General features: G+C 55.8%; 1 protein-coding gene across 1 annotated transcript in view; it reads right to left on the bottom strand.

The window, feature by feature from the left end:
• Window positions 1-16,217, bottom strand: part of TCERG1L (transcription elongation regulator 1 like) — a 197,107-nt gene that overhangs the window by 33,742 nt on the left and 147,148 nt on the right. The window contains exon 8 of the mRNA XM_032595298.1: window positions 8,554-8,623. Within this exon, the coding sequence (XP_032451189.1) occupies window positions 8,554-8,623 (70 nt within the window). The remainder of the gene's footprint in view (window positions 1-8,553; window positions 8,624-16,217) is intronic.

Genomic DNA, 16,217 nt, shown 5'->3' with positions numbered 1-16,217 from the left:
ACATCAACTATTTAACTCTGGGAACTCATCGTGAGTTCATCGCCTTTGCAGGACACTACCAAGTCAGCACAAGGCTTTGACAATGAGCTTGGAAGGGGAAGAATCCAGCTTTTATCCTGTTTTCTATCTGGGTTATAACTTAAGGGAACCAAAAAGTTTATGAGGCCATTGCTCTTTGTAAAGCGTTCAATCCAGCAGGTGCAAATAAAGTGGGACGACTCACACACTGGTGTTTAACAACCCTCACGGAAATGACGGTCCTACACAAATCACCCGCTCACGTCACAAAAAGACAGGTGACCAGAGATGCTGAGGCTCCTGGCGGAGGGAGCTCAGTGCTGCCGTAAGGTTTTCTTACCAAACGTGGACCAGACCGGAGCTGGGGCGGCCTGTACGTGTGGCTGCACGCACAGAAGCTCAGGGCGGTGGAGCCCATGGACGCGAGGACACGGATGCGGGACTTGGGTCGGGGGAAATGCTGATTTCTTTCAAAGCAAATGAAGAAAACCAAACTGGGGCAGGAGAGGAGAAAACCGCAGATTAAAACAGACTCAGGAAGGTGATCAGCAGGGTGTGGAAAGCAAACCTGCCTCGGACGCTGGTGCGAAAACGAAAAGAGTAAGAGAAAAGAAAACCATCAAGGGAATTTGAACAATGTCCGGGCGGTGATTTGATCACATTAAGGAATTGTTGTTTGCTGCTTGTTTTCAGGCGTGACTACGGATAACTTCTAAAAATCTGGTATGTTAGTCCTGCGCCCTGAAATACGTCCAAACGGAACTTATATGAGACCTGGGTTTGTTCCCAAATAGTCTGAGTGGGGGGCACACACCAGACATGAGCTGCACTGGCCGTGACGTTACTGAGGCCGGGAACGGGGCCCCGGAGGGCAGATGTCCTGCTCTGCTTTCTATACTGAACTTTGCCCCGCTGAAAAGTTGAAGGATGAACTCAGGGCTGGGTCTGCTGAGTTGACCTCACCTGCGTTCTCCCTGCACACAATCCTGCCCTCATCGCGGACCATCCTCTTGAGGCCGCACCTGCTCTGTGTCTGTCACCATAGAGGCAAACGCCGCCCTGCCACTGCTCCAGCCACTCCCCCTGCCTCCCGCCAGCTGAACGTTCGAACGTTCTTCGCGGTAGACACGACCGTCAGAGGGCGCAGAGCTGACCCATTACTTTTCCCAGGTCTGCAGCACGTACATTCTTGCTCACGGGACACAAGAGAAAAAGCTGCCTCGGGCTGTCACACGCATACACCTCCCGGGGTTAGGGAGGGAGCCCAAATTCTTGACAGCCAGTCTGGAGAAGAGGGAGGTGAGACGTGGGCCAGCACGTGGCGACGTCTCTCTGTGTCCCCGCCGTGACACCGCCATCACGCCGCCGTAAGGGTCAAGTCGATTGGACGGAAGGGCTGCAGGAGACAGGCTCACTGTCGCAGCAGGCGCCCGGCTCCAGGCCGCACGCCCTTCCCCTCACTGGCCGTCGGGTGCGCCCGCACAACAACGTCTGCTGAGGCAGAAAACGCATTTCCCGTTTCCCCTTCGAAGGGCTGCAGTGATTTCGGACATCCTAACTGCAATCGAGGCAACGCAGGCAATGCTGATGCTTGGTCACTCGTTCGAGCGGCTTCTGGGGAGCAGCTGTAGCCGCGATGACCTCTCGGTAGGGACAGTCACCCTGGGTGCGCCATGGTCAGCGGGATGGAGAGGAGTCTGGGGATAGGAAACTCCCTGGATTCCGTTTAAGACGGAGAGTTTGAAAGTGGGAATTTTGAGGAAGAGGTGGAAATTGAAACTGTCTTCTCAAATCAAAGACCATCTCCAGGAGCGGTTCTGTCCTAAGCTCCCTTGGGAGCAGGTGGCAGAGGGCACTGCACAGGGGTCCCGGGGAGGCCCCCGGGGCTCATCGTGGTGGAAGGAGAGAAGGCCAGCGTGAACCCAGACCCCACACGTCTCCTCGGGCTCCTCCGTCCTGGGTAAGCCTGTCAAAGTCCTGATTGTTTGAGACTCAGCTGACGCCTTGCCTCCCTGACCACCCAATGTCTGCGTGGCCTTGCAGGGACCCCCTGAATGCTTTCTCAGGGAAGGCAATGCAGACGGGCACAGCTCCGGTGTCGATGGCCCGTGTCACACCCGCGCTGGGCCCTCCCTTCCTGGGCAGGGACTCAGATCAAACAACAGCTGTGGTTCTGTCAAGCAGAGGCCCGAGGAGAAGCCAGATGCCCACGGAGGGACAGACCGGAATCGGTGACTGTGCCCGGCCCCGGTGCAGGGGCGGCAGGCGGTCCCCGTGCCGAGGGGAGGGGGCTGCAGCTCAGCCGTGGTTATCGTACACCCGGCAGCTTCAGCACAGAGATACAGGATGGCAAGTTCCGGGATCAACGGCTAGAGCGGGGAGTGCTGACATGGTGGCACCAGGGACGGAGACATTTCTGCTGCAACCAACTGGCCCCGGGGTGCCCCAAGCCAAGGAGGAAATACGGTTGGTCCAGCAGTGCCGCGCTGCAGCGTCTGGGATGCTGGGTCTGTCTGGCGTGGCCTTAACACTCCTGTCTTCCTGGGCTAGAGCTGCCGGAGACAGAAAACGACACCCAAGTGTTTGTGTGTCCCTGGGCCCCACACAGCAGGTGCGGTGGGCATCTGCTCGGCGCACGCCCGAGAGAGAAGGGGGAGAGCCAAGCACTGTTATAATCTGGGAACGTGGCCACCTGATTGTCCGTCCATCCGCTCTGTCTGTCTCTCCAGGAGCCATGGCCTTCCGTGGGAGGCCCCAGGCCTCCTATGCATGACCATCTGACAGACGTGGGCCTCATCCTGTCCCTGAAGTGTCCATCCCACCACAGAGATGGGGGCCATGGGAAGCTCCCAGATGGGGACAACCTGGAGGACACCGGGGGCCCAGGCACACAGTGCAGCACATACAGCAGGTGCTTAGCATCTGACGGATGCATGGGCCAGAACCTAGCTTCTCTCTGCTGGCCTGCCTGTGGGCGGGTGCCACGTTGGACTTAGGAGGTCACGGCAGGCCGGGAAGGTCCCCAGGGTCTCCTGTGCACCCTGCATGTGGGTGTGCTCTCGACGGCATGAATGGACCCCTCGTGGAAGAAAATTCTCCAGCAGTCCCTCCCCCATGTGAGGGAAGACAGACTGATCACAGACATCACAGTTTTATCTCAGAGTTCAGGCACCTGCTGCAGCACTAGAGGTCCCCGGAGACCCCCCGCCAGCCCTCCCGCACAAAGGTAAGTGATGGCAAACCAGAGTCCCAGGAAGGAAAGGTAGGCTGAGAGTTCTGACGAAGAGCCAGCGAGGGAACTTTGGGGGGGGGTGAGGGCTCCGGTCGACTTGGCCTGGCCTCCTGCAGGCCGGATTTCAGATCTCTCCGTGGGAGACCCTTGCGTGACGGGTGACAGCAGAAGTCTGCCTGTTCACCCCAAGGCAAGGGGCAGCGCCCACCGCGTCTGCGTGCAGCTGGCATGCAACACGGGTCTCCTTACCAATGCTGGTATCTGGTCACCCCTTCAAAAACACAGAGGTTTATAATTCTTTTTGAAGAGAAAATAAATGGCAGGAACATGTGTGTTCCAGCTCAAAAAGACAGTGAAATCCCAGCACAACTGATCACTCCATCCCAAAGGCAGCTGTCACAAGGTAACCTGTGTGGGACGCTCTAGTGACCTGTGGCACAGGTTTCTACACAGACCCCACTGATCAGCTGAAATCATGAATTATGTACGAAGAGGAGCAGAAGGGCAGTGAGCGTTAATCGTTTGTTTTCCATGCTCGTCAAAGACCACAGAAAGACGACGCACTGTCCTATCTTACGGAGTCGCCTGGAGAAGAACGCGAGACTCCCACCCTGACCCTGGCATGCGGATCATTCTCGTTCTATCAGGGCCAATTAAAGATACAGTTTTATAGCAAGTTTATTTTTAAGCCCACCTACTTTCTAGCATTATCTGATAGCATTTCAAAGAGGCGATGCTCTCACTTTCTCAACAGCTAACCTCCGTGGGATTCGAGAAACACGGTACGTAGAAAGAGCTTGGCTCCTGGTTGTCTCTGTGGCGTGATGCCCCCGCCGCTGCCCACACGTACTGATAATCGTTTGCCTGTGCGCCAGAGATCAGCGGCTTTCTGACTGCGGTAGGAGGGTTTCCTTCCACCTTCCACAGTTGGCTCTGTCTGGATACGGGCTTGACTGGGGAACAGTGTCAGGGGCAGTGTCTGCAACACCTCCACACTTTAGATTAGGCTTATCTTTTGGACGCTAATGTTTTTTTCGTACTAGATGGATTGTCCCAGCCCTAGATTGCCCCCAGGTGGGGGGTAGAACTCCAGGAAGACAGATCATAACCTCACGGCTCTGTGCGGGGCACCTCGGGATCATGTGTGGACACGGAGGATGGGGGTACCTCCTCAGGTGACCCCAAAGATCCTTCAAGACCCAGCCTTGTCCAGAGGCCCTGCTTGGGGCGTGCCTTGGCCACGTTGGTTTGCCAAGAGAAAATATGCGGGACGTACTTGGGGCAAACAGAAAAAGGACCGGGCACTTCCTGCCGATTCAATGTTCTCTTAGGTCTCCAGCCCACGCTGCTCACGACCCCAAGAAAGCGCCCTATTGATGTGACTTTTTTATGGGATGAGGCCAACTTTACCCCTTCTACCCAAAGCCATCAACTGGGCATCCCCAAACTTACAAACTACAAAAGTTACAAACTTAGAAATAAGCACTACTCCAAGCCAAGAGATTTCTTTTGGTCACCCACAGGATAAAAAATCTGCGCCACAGCTGTGGGGCCAGTGGTAACTGAAGGAGCAAGGCCACCCTTTCGTGCTCCAGGAAGCCGTTAGTGAGGAGGAACCCCCAGCCCACCAACTGGTAAAATCAGGCACCGCTAAAAGCCACACATATCGTTGACAATTTCTTCTCTAATGCGTCTTGTGGATCATTTCATTCTGATGTTTAAACTATATGACTCACATTCGCTGGATCCTTGAGATAGTACCGTTCAATTACCTGACATAAATCCTAAGTTCTTAAAATAGACCGCACATGTGAAAAGCATGTCTGAACTTAGAGAAGACCACTCAACCAGAAACCGGCAAAACCCGTAGACACTGCCCAAAACGGCAAAACAGGGAGACACAATCACTTTCCCACTTCCCAGTCCCGGGGAAGATGCAGGGTCACATGCCATGGGCGCATCCCGTTAAGTAGTAAATAACAAGGCACTTGAAACTGCTCACCAGGTCATGTAAAATATTTTAGTAATTTGAAAGCTTGTCACTGGGACGTATTTCTCTTCCCAGGGAGTTTTGGGAACAGTATCATCTAGACCTGAATTATTGGAACAATTGAGCTAATTCCATCTGTGGAAGAGTGTGCAAGATGTATACGAGTCGTGTCGGGGTTTGGAAGAAACGCAGGAGCAGAAAGCAACGTCCAATGTTTCCTGAACATGGCGGCTGCTGAGTCACACGCCGTAGGAGGATCTGACACGCTTCTTGATGACGAAAAATTTCATCAGTTATACAATAAAGGTAGGTCAGAAGGGACTGATTTCAGCAGGTCCTCTGAAGGCTTGTTCTCTTAATATCTATGCCAGAATCCGCCAATTAAAAATACACAAACGCAGTCAGGAGCTCGAGAAAAGCCCGGACTCACTGACGATAACCTTCCCAAAGACAGACACGGTGCACGGAGATGCCGGTGGTCTGGCAGCCCAGGGCGATTAGCTCTGAGCAAACGACACGCAGATCAGGCTGTGGGGGGAGTTTGGAAAAACCGCACAGGAGGGAGCCTTCCAAACAGAACACGTGGTGTGTGTAAATGGCTCAGAGATGAATGACCAGGACGGGTGGAATATTCTAGAAGCCCAGTCCAGCTGCATTCACTACAGAGGAAGCACTTCCTGCCAGAGCTCAGCGGGAGAAAAGCGTGGCCAGGACAGGGACCCCCAGCCGGGGAAGGAGTCTGCAGGAGGAAACCGGGGCAGCAATGCCCACAGCTTCTGGGTCCGTTCCAAAGCTGGTGCTCATTTGCGGAAATCATTCAGATGAGTAAGACCAAAATTAACGTTCTGACGTTACTGGAATGCCAGCTGATCAGAATTCAAGGCCAGTCCCATGGGAACATGAGTGAAACGGGGCCACGTGTAGGCAGATGTCCCAGCTACTCTGGACCCCATCCAGCGTCTCCTCCGACCCAACTCCAACATCATCAAATGGTGGCTCCATGTGCATATTTCTGGTGCCTCGGGAAGCTCGTTTTGTTTTTCAGATCGTGGATACATGTATGCAAAGACCAACAGAGACCGGCTTGGCTGATCCCCATGGTCTAAACATAAAAACAAAGACATGACACTCTACTCCCTTTCCTGGAGCCGTCGGCCCCGTGAAAGGCACACGGCCACAGGGGGCCTCTGGCCGCGCCGACCGGCAGCCCTGGTCCCCTTCGTCCCAGGGAGGAGCCATCCCTGCACCCAGACAGCCCCCTGTCTTGGGGAGGACAGTGCTCACCATCCCCTGCAGTGCTTCTAGAAAGTTCTGTGCTGTCTGCTTGTGATCAGTTGAAATTACAACGTACCTGGGCCCTGGTCAGCAAAACGATTTTTTTAAGGGGCGCATAATAGGGAGAGACCCAAAGGCATCGACATGAAAGGAATGGGGACCACACAGGGCTAACTCTGCAGGTCTGGGTCTCCAACCTCACTGGTCCGTCCTCAGTCCCAGAGAAGAGTCCCATCCCGACTGGGGGTCAGGTGTCAGGCGCCCGGTGCCCAGCGCTCGCTCTCCCTCCCTCCCTCCCCCTCCTCCCCTCCCTCTCTCCCACCTTCCTTTGCCAGGAAGCCACCCCTAAGGGCTGAAGAGGCTGGGATGGGCACAGGCTGAGACAAGATGGCGTTTTCCTTCATCACCGTAAACAGGTGTCACTGCGGGAGTCTTACTTCTAAAGCACTTTTTTTTTTTTTTTTGGTAGAAATAACATTGAGAGTGTACTTTTAAGACTGTACAACATAAGGCTAAAGAAGAATCAGGTGGAAGAAGGGCGCCTGGCTGACTCTGTCAGTGGAACATGTGACTTTTGATCTCAGGCCCCACGTCAGGTGCAGAGATCACTTACAAAAGAAAATCTTTAAAATGTTAAAAAAAAAAAGAATTGGGTGGCATGAAAATGGTGACAGATAATGGTTTTCACCAAAACACATAGATCAGTGATGTGAGGTCTATCTTCCTCAGATATATAGACGATGATCTTTCTTTGCCACTATAGTGATCACACTTTCCGTTGTGATGCTATTAAAAAGCCACCAATTTTCACAGGTTGGCTTTGGCGTCTTAGCCAGCACCTTCCCCTGGTCTCCCTCGCCCTCACAGCCCCGATGGCAGGCTGGAGCCCGCCCACCCGGCCATCTGCCTCCCTTGTCCACACAACGAAGCTCTTCTTTGCACTGTTTCTGTGTCCAGAGACTCGTCTGAAACGCTTTCCTTTCAGAATGACTTCGAACGTGAGGCTCTTTTCTGCGTGAGCAGGGTGGGGGCTGGGCTCTGTCTGCAGCACCTGCCTCCTCCGTGCTCGGGTTCTAAGGCACATTGTGTAAGGAGAACGTGCCCACGGTGCTCACCCTCCGGGGGCACCACCCCGTGAGAGGCGGGACAAGGGGGCGGCTGGTGCGTGGCCGGGAGCACCCACTGGGCCACGATGAGGGCCGGGCTCTGGCGGGACATGGGCACCCCCTGAGCTCAGGAAGCGGCCCGTGACTCACGCTTCACGGGTGGCCTTTTATATCCCCCTCCTTCTCTGCCAGAGGCGGGTGCCGGACAACACGGCCACGCCTTCTGCCCGCTTCCTAGGGGCTGAGACACACGGACCCGGGCTTCACCCCTGACGTGGGGGTCAGAAGGAAAGGAGCCACGGAACCGGCCCAGCAGGAGGGGCTGCAGGGGTAGCAGTCAGAGGAGGGTCCCGCACCCGCGTGTGCTGCCCGCACCACAGCCACAGGGTGACGAGCACAGAGAGCTGTGTACTCGCTAGTGTGACCACAGTCACACGCCCCCCCCCCCAACCCTCTGTCACCTTATGCTGTCATCGGGAGCTTCTGCAATCTCGCGCAGGTGGGAAATCTGAGGTCAGGGTGGAATTATTTTGCCCAAGTCACAAAGCAAGAGGCGCCCAACTCCAGCCCCAGACCTGCCTGACCCCCGCAAAACGGTGTCCTCTCCTCCCCCCACACCTGGCACCTTCCATCCACACCTTCAGGGCTCCGGGTGCCAGGCCAGGGCTGAGCACGTGGGCACCAGGGAGGGCCAGTGCGTGCCCGAGGCTGGCCGGTGTCCAAGGTGCCTGGAGCCCTCCCGGGCACCTGCCCGCCGAGGCACAGGGCACCTGGAGCAGTCACGGAGGAGGAACCTGGGACCTCCTGTTGCCTGTCCACTCGTTACACCTCTTCACTGCTCGCACGGCAGGGCCAGAAAGGTCCCTTTTCTTTCCACACCCCCCAATTACCCGCTAAGGAGAGACACAGGAGCACAAGGCATCGTCACCTACCGGTTCCTCTTGGTTCTCATGTTTCGGTCTTCCCTGCCATCCTCAGACCTCGACCCCTCGCTGTGGTCGGCTGGAAGAAAACCAAGTTAACAAGATTGCCGGTCAGCGCCCATCACCCTGGCAAAGCCCGGGCAGCCCCCACCTCCGAGCGGAGTCAGCTGGAGGGTCAGGAAACATATTTCCCACAAAGACTGATATCAAATCCTGGAACCAAGCTTCCCTTGGTTCTCGCTCTATGTTCCAGCAGAAGAGAGATCTGATTCTCTTTCGTACGGAGAAGGCGTCTCTAGCTGCCGCCCGTGTGTAGAGGCTGCTAGATCGTCCAGAGAAGCCAGAGGCTGGAGACTGGGAGGTGGGCATCACCCAACCCCCACCCCCCTGCCCCGCCGGGACCTTGGGACTCAGGCCCTGGATAAGCCCTTCTGTGTCACGTGCCCCTGCAGGTTCTCACAAGTGACCCGAGAGACCTGGTCCCCCCTCTGTCCACTGCAGTGAATCACCCCACTTTTTTTTTTAATATTTTATTTATTTTTGATAGAGAGAGACAGAGCACAAGTGGGGGAGGGGCAGAGAGAGAAGGAGACACAGAATCTGAAGCGGGCTCCAGGCATAACCGACTGAGCCAGCCAGGTGCCCCTCTTTATTTTTGAGGTAGAGAGAGAGAGACAGAGCGTGAGCAGGGGAGGGGCAGAGGGAGAAGGAGACACAGAATCCGAAGCAGGCTCCAGGCTCCGAGCCGTCAGCCTAGAGCCCGACGCGGGGCACGAACTCACAAACTGCGAGATCGTGACCTGAGCCGAAGTCAGACGCTTAACCGACTGAGCCACCCAGGCGCTCCGTGAATCACCCCACTTCTGCACACGGCATGTACCTCACTACTGGCCATGCAGCTTCTTCAAAAACCCAAATTGATTCTGAAGACAGGCCCCCTATTTCCATCCTGAGGAGGCTGGCCTTGTAAATATTTGATGAGCTTTTGGAATGAAAAAGTAAAAAGGTGCTTCAGCATTTCCTATTTGTCTCCAAAAGGGAAAGAGGAAAAATGAGTATCAGGATGCTTCCAGAGCATTATTATTTCAGTCCTGACAGATGAATGATTTCCAAACGCTCCCTGGCGTCACAGCTGATTTCTGCCCTGCTTCTCATTCTGTGTCCATCATGCACAGGAGACCACTTTCTCGTGCCCGCGTCCCGTGTGGGCAGAGGTGCAGGGGGCTGGGCTCCGTGAAGCATCCCCGGTCTCCGCGTCCCCCAGCCCACCTGGCTGCCTGAGGAGGCTCTGCCATGAGAACGGGGCCACAAAGGATGCGCTGTTTGGAATCCCAGCGAAGCCTCCGCCCCCCCCCCCCCCCCCCCCCTTTTCCTAGGCTTCTTTCTATGTTCAGTGTGGGGCTGCCTGCAGGAGGAGAGAGTCAGGTTCTGGAAGCTCCCGGCTGCCCCAGCCCAGCCGTCGTCCTGGTTGGGGTTCCTCCCACGCACAGCCACCCACGCCAAGCTGCGTGCACTACACTACGCCATCACGGGACCAGTGGGCGCTTGCCAAGAACCTTCTGGAAGCACCTTCTGGAAGAGGCTCGCCCAGGAAGGAGACGTTACAGACACGGACATTGTCCAAATGAAGATGGGGAGCGGGGCTCCCTGTGGGACGGTGGGGAGGGGTGGTCCGGGACCTCAGCCCCGGCAGCCTCAGCGGCACCTGGGGAGCCCTCGCGCAGGGAGCCTCCCGCGCTGGTGACGCTTGGGGCTGGACGTGCTGCAGGTTGCTCAGCACATGCCTGTCGCAGGGGGGACAGGTCCCAGGTGCGACAGCCAGAAATGTCTCTAGAAACTGCCAAACACCCCCTAGGGAACAGAAGCCCCCTCCTGGTTGAGAACCAGGTCTAGAGACGAGAGCGTCTGTGACACCAGCTGATATGGGGGGGACTCACCGTCTTCACGCTCCACACTCTCTTCCCACATGGCCCGTCCAGGGCGCCAACAGTCAGCCCTTCTAGGCCGCTGCCCCAGAGGCACACGCACCTCCCTGCCCCTACCCTGTCCTCCCCACCCGGCCTCTCTGCTTCAGTGGCCCACGGGCACCCCAGCCCTGCACACTCAACCTGTCCACCCCTGTACCCACTCTGCCCCGTCCCTGCCTCCATGCCTGCCAGACCCCTGCACCGGAGACGCCGGGACTGGATCCCGGCCCCTCTGCCCCGGGGGGGACAGGGGTCCCCCAGGGGCTCCGCCTCAGTGACCCCAGAGCAGCCGCGAGCCTGCCCGTCTGCATCTCAGGGTGTCTGAAGGTGCACCTCCTTCCCAGAGCGCCTGGGGGCAGGGGACGCTGCAGCCAGGTTTCGCAGAAAGAGAGGGGCTGTGTTTTGCCATCTGCTGGCCTTTTAGGCAGAGAGGACGGGGGTGACGGGGAGCAGGCAAGGTGTGGCCAGAGTAAGAAACCAAGTGGAGCAGAGGCAGACCGCGCCCCTCGCTCCACTCCAGTACATACTTGAGGGAGGGCAAAGGGTAGACGTGAAAAATCAGAAGTTCTTTCAGGAAGAATGAGGTCATACCATTATAAAGCTATTGATTATTCTTTAAAGATCTTTTGTTGGTTTGTTGCGGATAGTCCCGTCGTGAGGAAAGTAACCAAGACACGGAACCCAGAAGCCGTAAAGGAAAATATTCGTAACTGCGACTGCCTTTAACAGTTCAAGACCAGAAGGAAGATCACGCATTCGGCAGAGCGGGGGGCGCTGGGGTCGGCAGCTCCCCCGGATGCCCACTGAGCTCTGGATTCGGACGAGACCGCGGAGCCGCCCGGATGAGCCGCCAGCCTTCAATAACCAGAGATAATAACGGAGCAGAAACTCCAGAGGCCACACGCAAGGATCACACATTTAAGAAAATCGTTTGGAAAACTCACAAATGGATGCCTCCAGTCCTCCACAAGCAGGAACCAGAAACCCCTGAGGATAGGAGAATCCGTTTTCCAGGATTTCCGTGTAATACGCCCAGAAAGTCCAGTTCTCAACAAAAAATTACAACCCACACAAAGAAATAGGAAAGCGTGGCCCATTCACGAGAAACAAGAATTGGACAGAAACCATTCCCGAGGAAAATGACCTGCGAACAGATGAGAGAGGTAAATGTGGGAGCTAAAACCATAAAACTCTTAGGGGCAAACACAGGGAGACATCCTGACAGCAGATTTGGTAATGGTTTCTTACCCATGACACCAAACCACAGGCGATAAAAGGAAGAAAACCCGAGAAATGGGACTTCATAAAATTAAAAACTTTTGTACATCAAAGGACACTATGACCACACAATGGGAACAAATGTTTGCAAATCACATATCTGCCAAGGGATTAGCACCCGGACCATGGGTAAACTCCTACCGCTCCACAACACCACCACAAACTAAGACAAGAACATCCCAATTATAAAAAGGACAAATGACGTGAAGGTACGCTTCTCTAAAGAAACCATACACGTGGCCAAGAAGCACGGGACAAGATGTTACACACACTCTTAACCATTAGGGAAACGCCAGTCAAAACCAGAATGATGCACCACTTTACATGCTCTATGGTGGTGATCACAACAGCAGTGATAATAATACTAACGATAAAAACGAGATCAGCGGGTTCTGGCAGGGATAGAGAAGGATGGGAAGACCCCCGTGCTGGGAACGTAAAACAGCGTCACTGCTGTGACAGAAGAAGTCTTGGCCGCTCCTCAAGAGGCCAAATGTAGAACTGCCCCTTGAGCCAGAAATTCAACTCCTCGGAATAGACACAGAAGAACTGAAAACAGGGACGCAGACAGATATCTGTGTGCCGATGTTCATACTAACACAATTCATGGTAGCCAAACGGAGGCAACGGCCAAGCGCCCATCAACCGACGGACGGACAGGAAATGGGTCCATCCACACGATGGGATATCATTCGGCTGGAAACAGGAACGAACGTCCGACAGAGGCTACAGCCTATGCGGATAAGCCGAGAAGACACTAAGCTCAGTGAAGCCAGTCGGACACTAAGGGGGCAGGACCGTCTGGTGCCACTCGCAGGAGGCCTATGAGCCGGCGAGTCCATAGCCGTGGGGGGCGGGGAAGGGAGGCTCCCGGGGCTGCGGGAAGAAAGTCACGGGGACTTGCTGATAATGGTTACGGAGTTTCTGTCTGGGGTGAAGACAGAGCTTTGGAGGATGTGGTCATGGTTGTACAACAATATTAAGGAAGTTAATGCCACCAGATCGCACACTTAAAAATGGTTACAAAGACAGACGCCAAGTTACGTATACTTTAGTACAATCAGAAGAAATTCGGGACCGATTTTTTATGGAAAAAAAATCAAAAGAGGAGGAAAAAAATACTGTAATCGTGCTGTAGCCCAAATGCTGGTATCTACAACACTCCATATATTTCAATAAAAGAGACAAAGACTTAAGCATGTCACGGAATACAAAACAAAACAAATGGCCAATAAACCTGTGAAAAGGTTCAATTTCACTCAAAACTTAAAAAACGCCAGTCGAAACAAAGAATGGTTTTAAAATTCAAATGTGGATGATCTCTGGTGCTTGCAGAAGTGTGCAGAATCTATTAGTGGGTCTGGGAGCTGGGCTATTGTGGAGGAAAATTTAAAAGGCATGTACCTTTTGACCTGGCAGTTCGAATAATACGAATCTGTACAATACAAACGCTTGTAAAGATGCTCCTAAGATAAATACATGTGCACAAAGACATTCTTATCAGCACGTCCAGCTGAGGGAGAGGGAGCGGGAGAGAGGAGGGAACCTTGCACAGAGGACCTGAGCACTCTGCGGGAGAAGCCTGGGTCAGGGCTGGCCAGATGTCCGAGTCCCGCCTACGGGACTGCCCCACGGGCACGCCCAGAACACAAGGCTCAGCAGGCCTGTCCTTCCGCTCGATGGGGGCCAAGCTTTGACGGGACAGCTGCACCCCTGACCTGAGTTCTCTGCCAATCGCCCTGTGACAGCTCTGTCTGCATTTCCTAAAATCCATGAAATTTGCAACAGATGACTCATTCATTTAAAATCGTTGTCCCAGGGGCGCCCGGGTGGCTCAGTCGGTTAAGCATCCGACTTCAGCTCAGGTCATGATCACGTGGTTTCTGAGTTCGAGCCCTGCGTCGGGCTCTGCGCTGACAGCTCAGTGCTTCTGATTCTGTCTCCTTCTCTCTGCCCCTTCCTCGCTCGTACTCTGTCTCTCTCTCTCTCAAAAATAAATAAAACATTAAAAATAATAATAATAATAAAAAAAAAAAACACATAAAAGTTGCTGTCCTGTGCTCTTTAGGACTGCTGTTTGTGAGCCAATGGGAAGAACGGGCACCCCCGTTCCCTCCGAGACCCAGAGGAGAAGCAGCCCCCAAGACCGTGGCTGCCCGGGGCGAACGGAGGGGCAAGGTGGGTGCACTTTCCTGCTTGGCCACGAGCCCCGAAACCTGTCCCCCAGGCTGGGTCAGGGCAGCTGGCGGAGGTGGGTGGGGGTGTCAGCACCGGGGGACACGGGGGAATCCCGGGGCAGATCCAGGGCCCTGCACCGTGGCTCCATCACCTCCACCAGCTGGGGGCCTCCTGACACCAAAATTGGTCTCTGCGTTTCTTGGTCGTCTGCAGGTGGTGTTCAGTTTACGGCCTGGCCGCTGGTCTGGGACTCACTTTGCTCCTCCCCCACTGCCCCTGGGCCCCCTGCTCACTGCTGGGGTCGGGTGTCAGCCCCGTCCCCAAGTACACAAATGACTGGTCTGCAAAGGAACTAATGTCCTCCTCCTTCCCCTTCCTTCCCTTCCTCCTTCATTCCTGGGTCCGCAGTCAGGGGGTGACAGCTTGAAGCATTAGGTTCTGGGGAAAACCACTTTGAAAAATGTTCTTCCCGCCTCTCGGGGTTAACAGCTGCACAGACGGGACCCAGCCCCTGCATCAGCGCTAACTCGGCAGTGTTGCTGACCCCGGTTGAGCCTCTGTCCTGCCGTCCTGGCCACCCAGCTGCAGGAAACAAGGAGGTGACTGTTACGGAGCTTCATGAAGACCCCTGCTGTGATGCCCGTCCCGGCTGCCTGGCACATTCTGCTAGGAGTTCAGGCCCCCTGACCCTGCTTTCTGGAGGGAGGCATGACCTGTCCCCACTCACCCGCCCCATCTAGGGTCTGGGTCATTCAACCCGCAAAGAGGAGCCACGGGAGGGGCCCCCACGTGTTGTCGGGTGTGGGACACATGTCACACGTGAAGGGCAGCGTCCCTCCCAAATAGCCGGGACGGCTGAACTCTGCTTGGGGCGGGGGCTCCGCAACCTGATCCCTGGGGACAGGTGATGCCCACACTGGAGTGTGGAGGACGAGTCGCTGAGCCCGGCCACCTGGTCCCCCTGTGGCTCGGAGATCCTCGTGCTGTCCCTGGGCAAACAAAGCCGGGGAAGTCACAGCTGTGTTGACTCACGGGGATGGTTCTATGTCCTACTTGGCGAAATGAACGTCATTAGCATTGTCCATCTGTCTTGAATATAAATGACTAAAATGTTTACAAAGTAATTGAAGCCAAGTGACGTCCGTGCCCCCTCTGCTGCAGGTTGGGGACAAAGCGGCATTAGAGAACAAAGCCGCCTGCACCTGACTGTGGGTGTGTCGGGCACAGGGGGAGGTGCGTTCCCCTCACAGGCTCGCAGCTCACGAGAAGCCTGGTGGAGTCGGACCCACCAGGGTGCAAATCCGGGCCCCCCGCCTGACAGAAGCGTGACCTTGGGCCACCTCTTTTTTATCCCCTCTTCTGTAAAATGGGTATAAAGCCAGTGGGTTGCAGAATGATGACCCCAAAGATGGCCGTGCCCGGTCCCTGGAGCCTGTGACGGTATCAGCTTAGGCTGCAAAGGGAGATTTGCAAAGCATCCTTCCTTGAGATGGGAGAGCATCCCGGGTCGTCCGGGTGAGTCCAGTCTCATCAGAAGGACCCTGCCAAGCGGAGGAGGAAGGCAGAAGAGTGTCCAGAAGGATCTGAGGTGCTGTGCTGCTGCCTCTGTGGTAGAGCAAGGGGCCCGGAGCCCCCGAAACCAGGCGGCCAGCAACACGTCTGCCGACACCCTGGGACTTAAGCACCGTGACAAACTGGCGTTGTGGCCAGCTGCTAAGCGTGTGATGGTGTGTCCCAGCAGCGACGGGTAGTTCACACAGACGGCCCCCGCCCGGTGAGGCTGGGGTGGGCTGGGCCCGCCGGGCGACGCGCCCCTGTTTTCCGTGCGCACGTCCCTGCCCTCCCCCCACCCGTGCCAACCCGCAGCCCAGGTGCGAGGCCCGGACGGCCGGGAGCCCTCCACCCGGCACGAGAAAGGGGGGCTCTGGGGCCGCAGGGGAATGCGGCCCAAGAGCCGAGCGTCTGATGGGGCCGTGGACACCGAAGCCCGCGGACGAGCCCGAGCGTCCTCTGAACCGAGGCCCCGGCCAAGGCCCCTGCGCGGCTGGTGGGGTCGCAGGTGCAGGCTGAGGCTGGCGCCTCTCCGTTCACTCCGGTTCCGCAGGTGTCTACTCTCAACGAGCCGTGGACTTCGAGAGCCGAACCCAATCGGGACACGCTGCCAGACGGTCAGGAGACGGTCCCGGGCTCTGTCTGACTCTCTGAGCGACGCTACCAGAATGAAGGGGCTCTGCTGCTCGTCTGCTGACT

The sequence above is a fragment of the Lynx canadensis genome, chromosome D2 (assembly GCF_007474595.2).
Source record: "Lynx canadensis isolate LIC74 chromosome D2, mLynCan4.pri.v2, whole genome shotgun sequence".
In the NCBI taxonomy this organism is placed as follows: Eukaryota; Metazoa; Chordata; class Mammalia; order Carnivora; family Felidae; genus Lynx; species Lynx canadensis.
The sequence above is the reverse complement of the archived record's forward strand: the minus strand, read 5'-3'. Positions and strand labels throughout refer to the sequence as shown.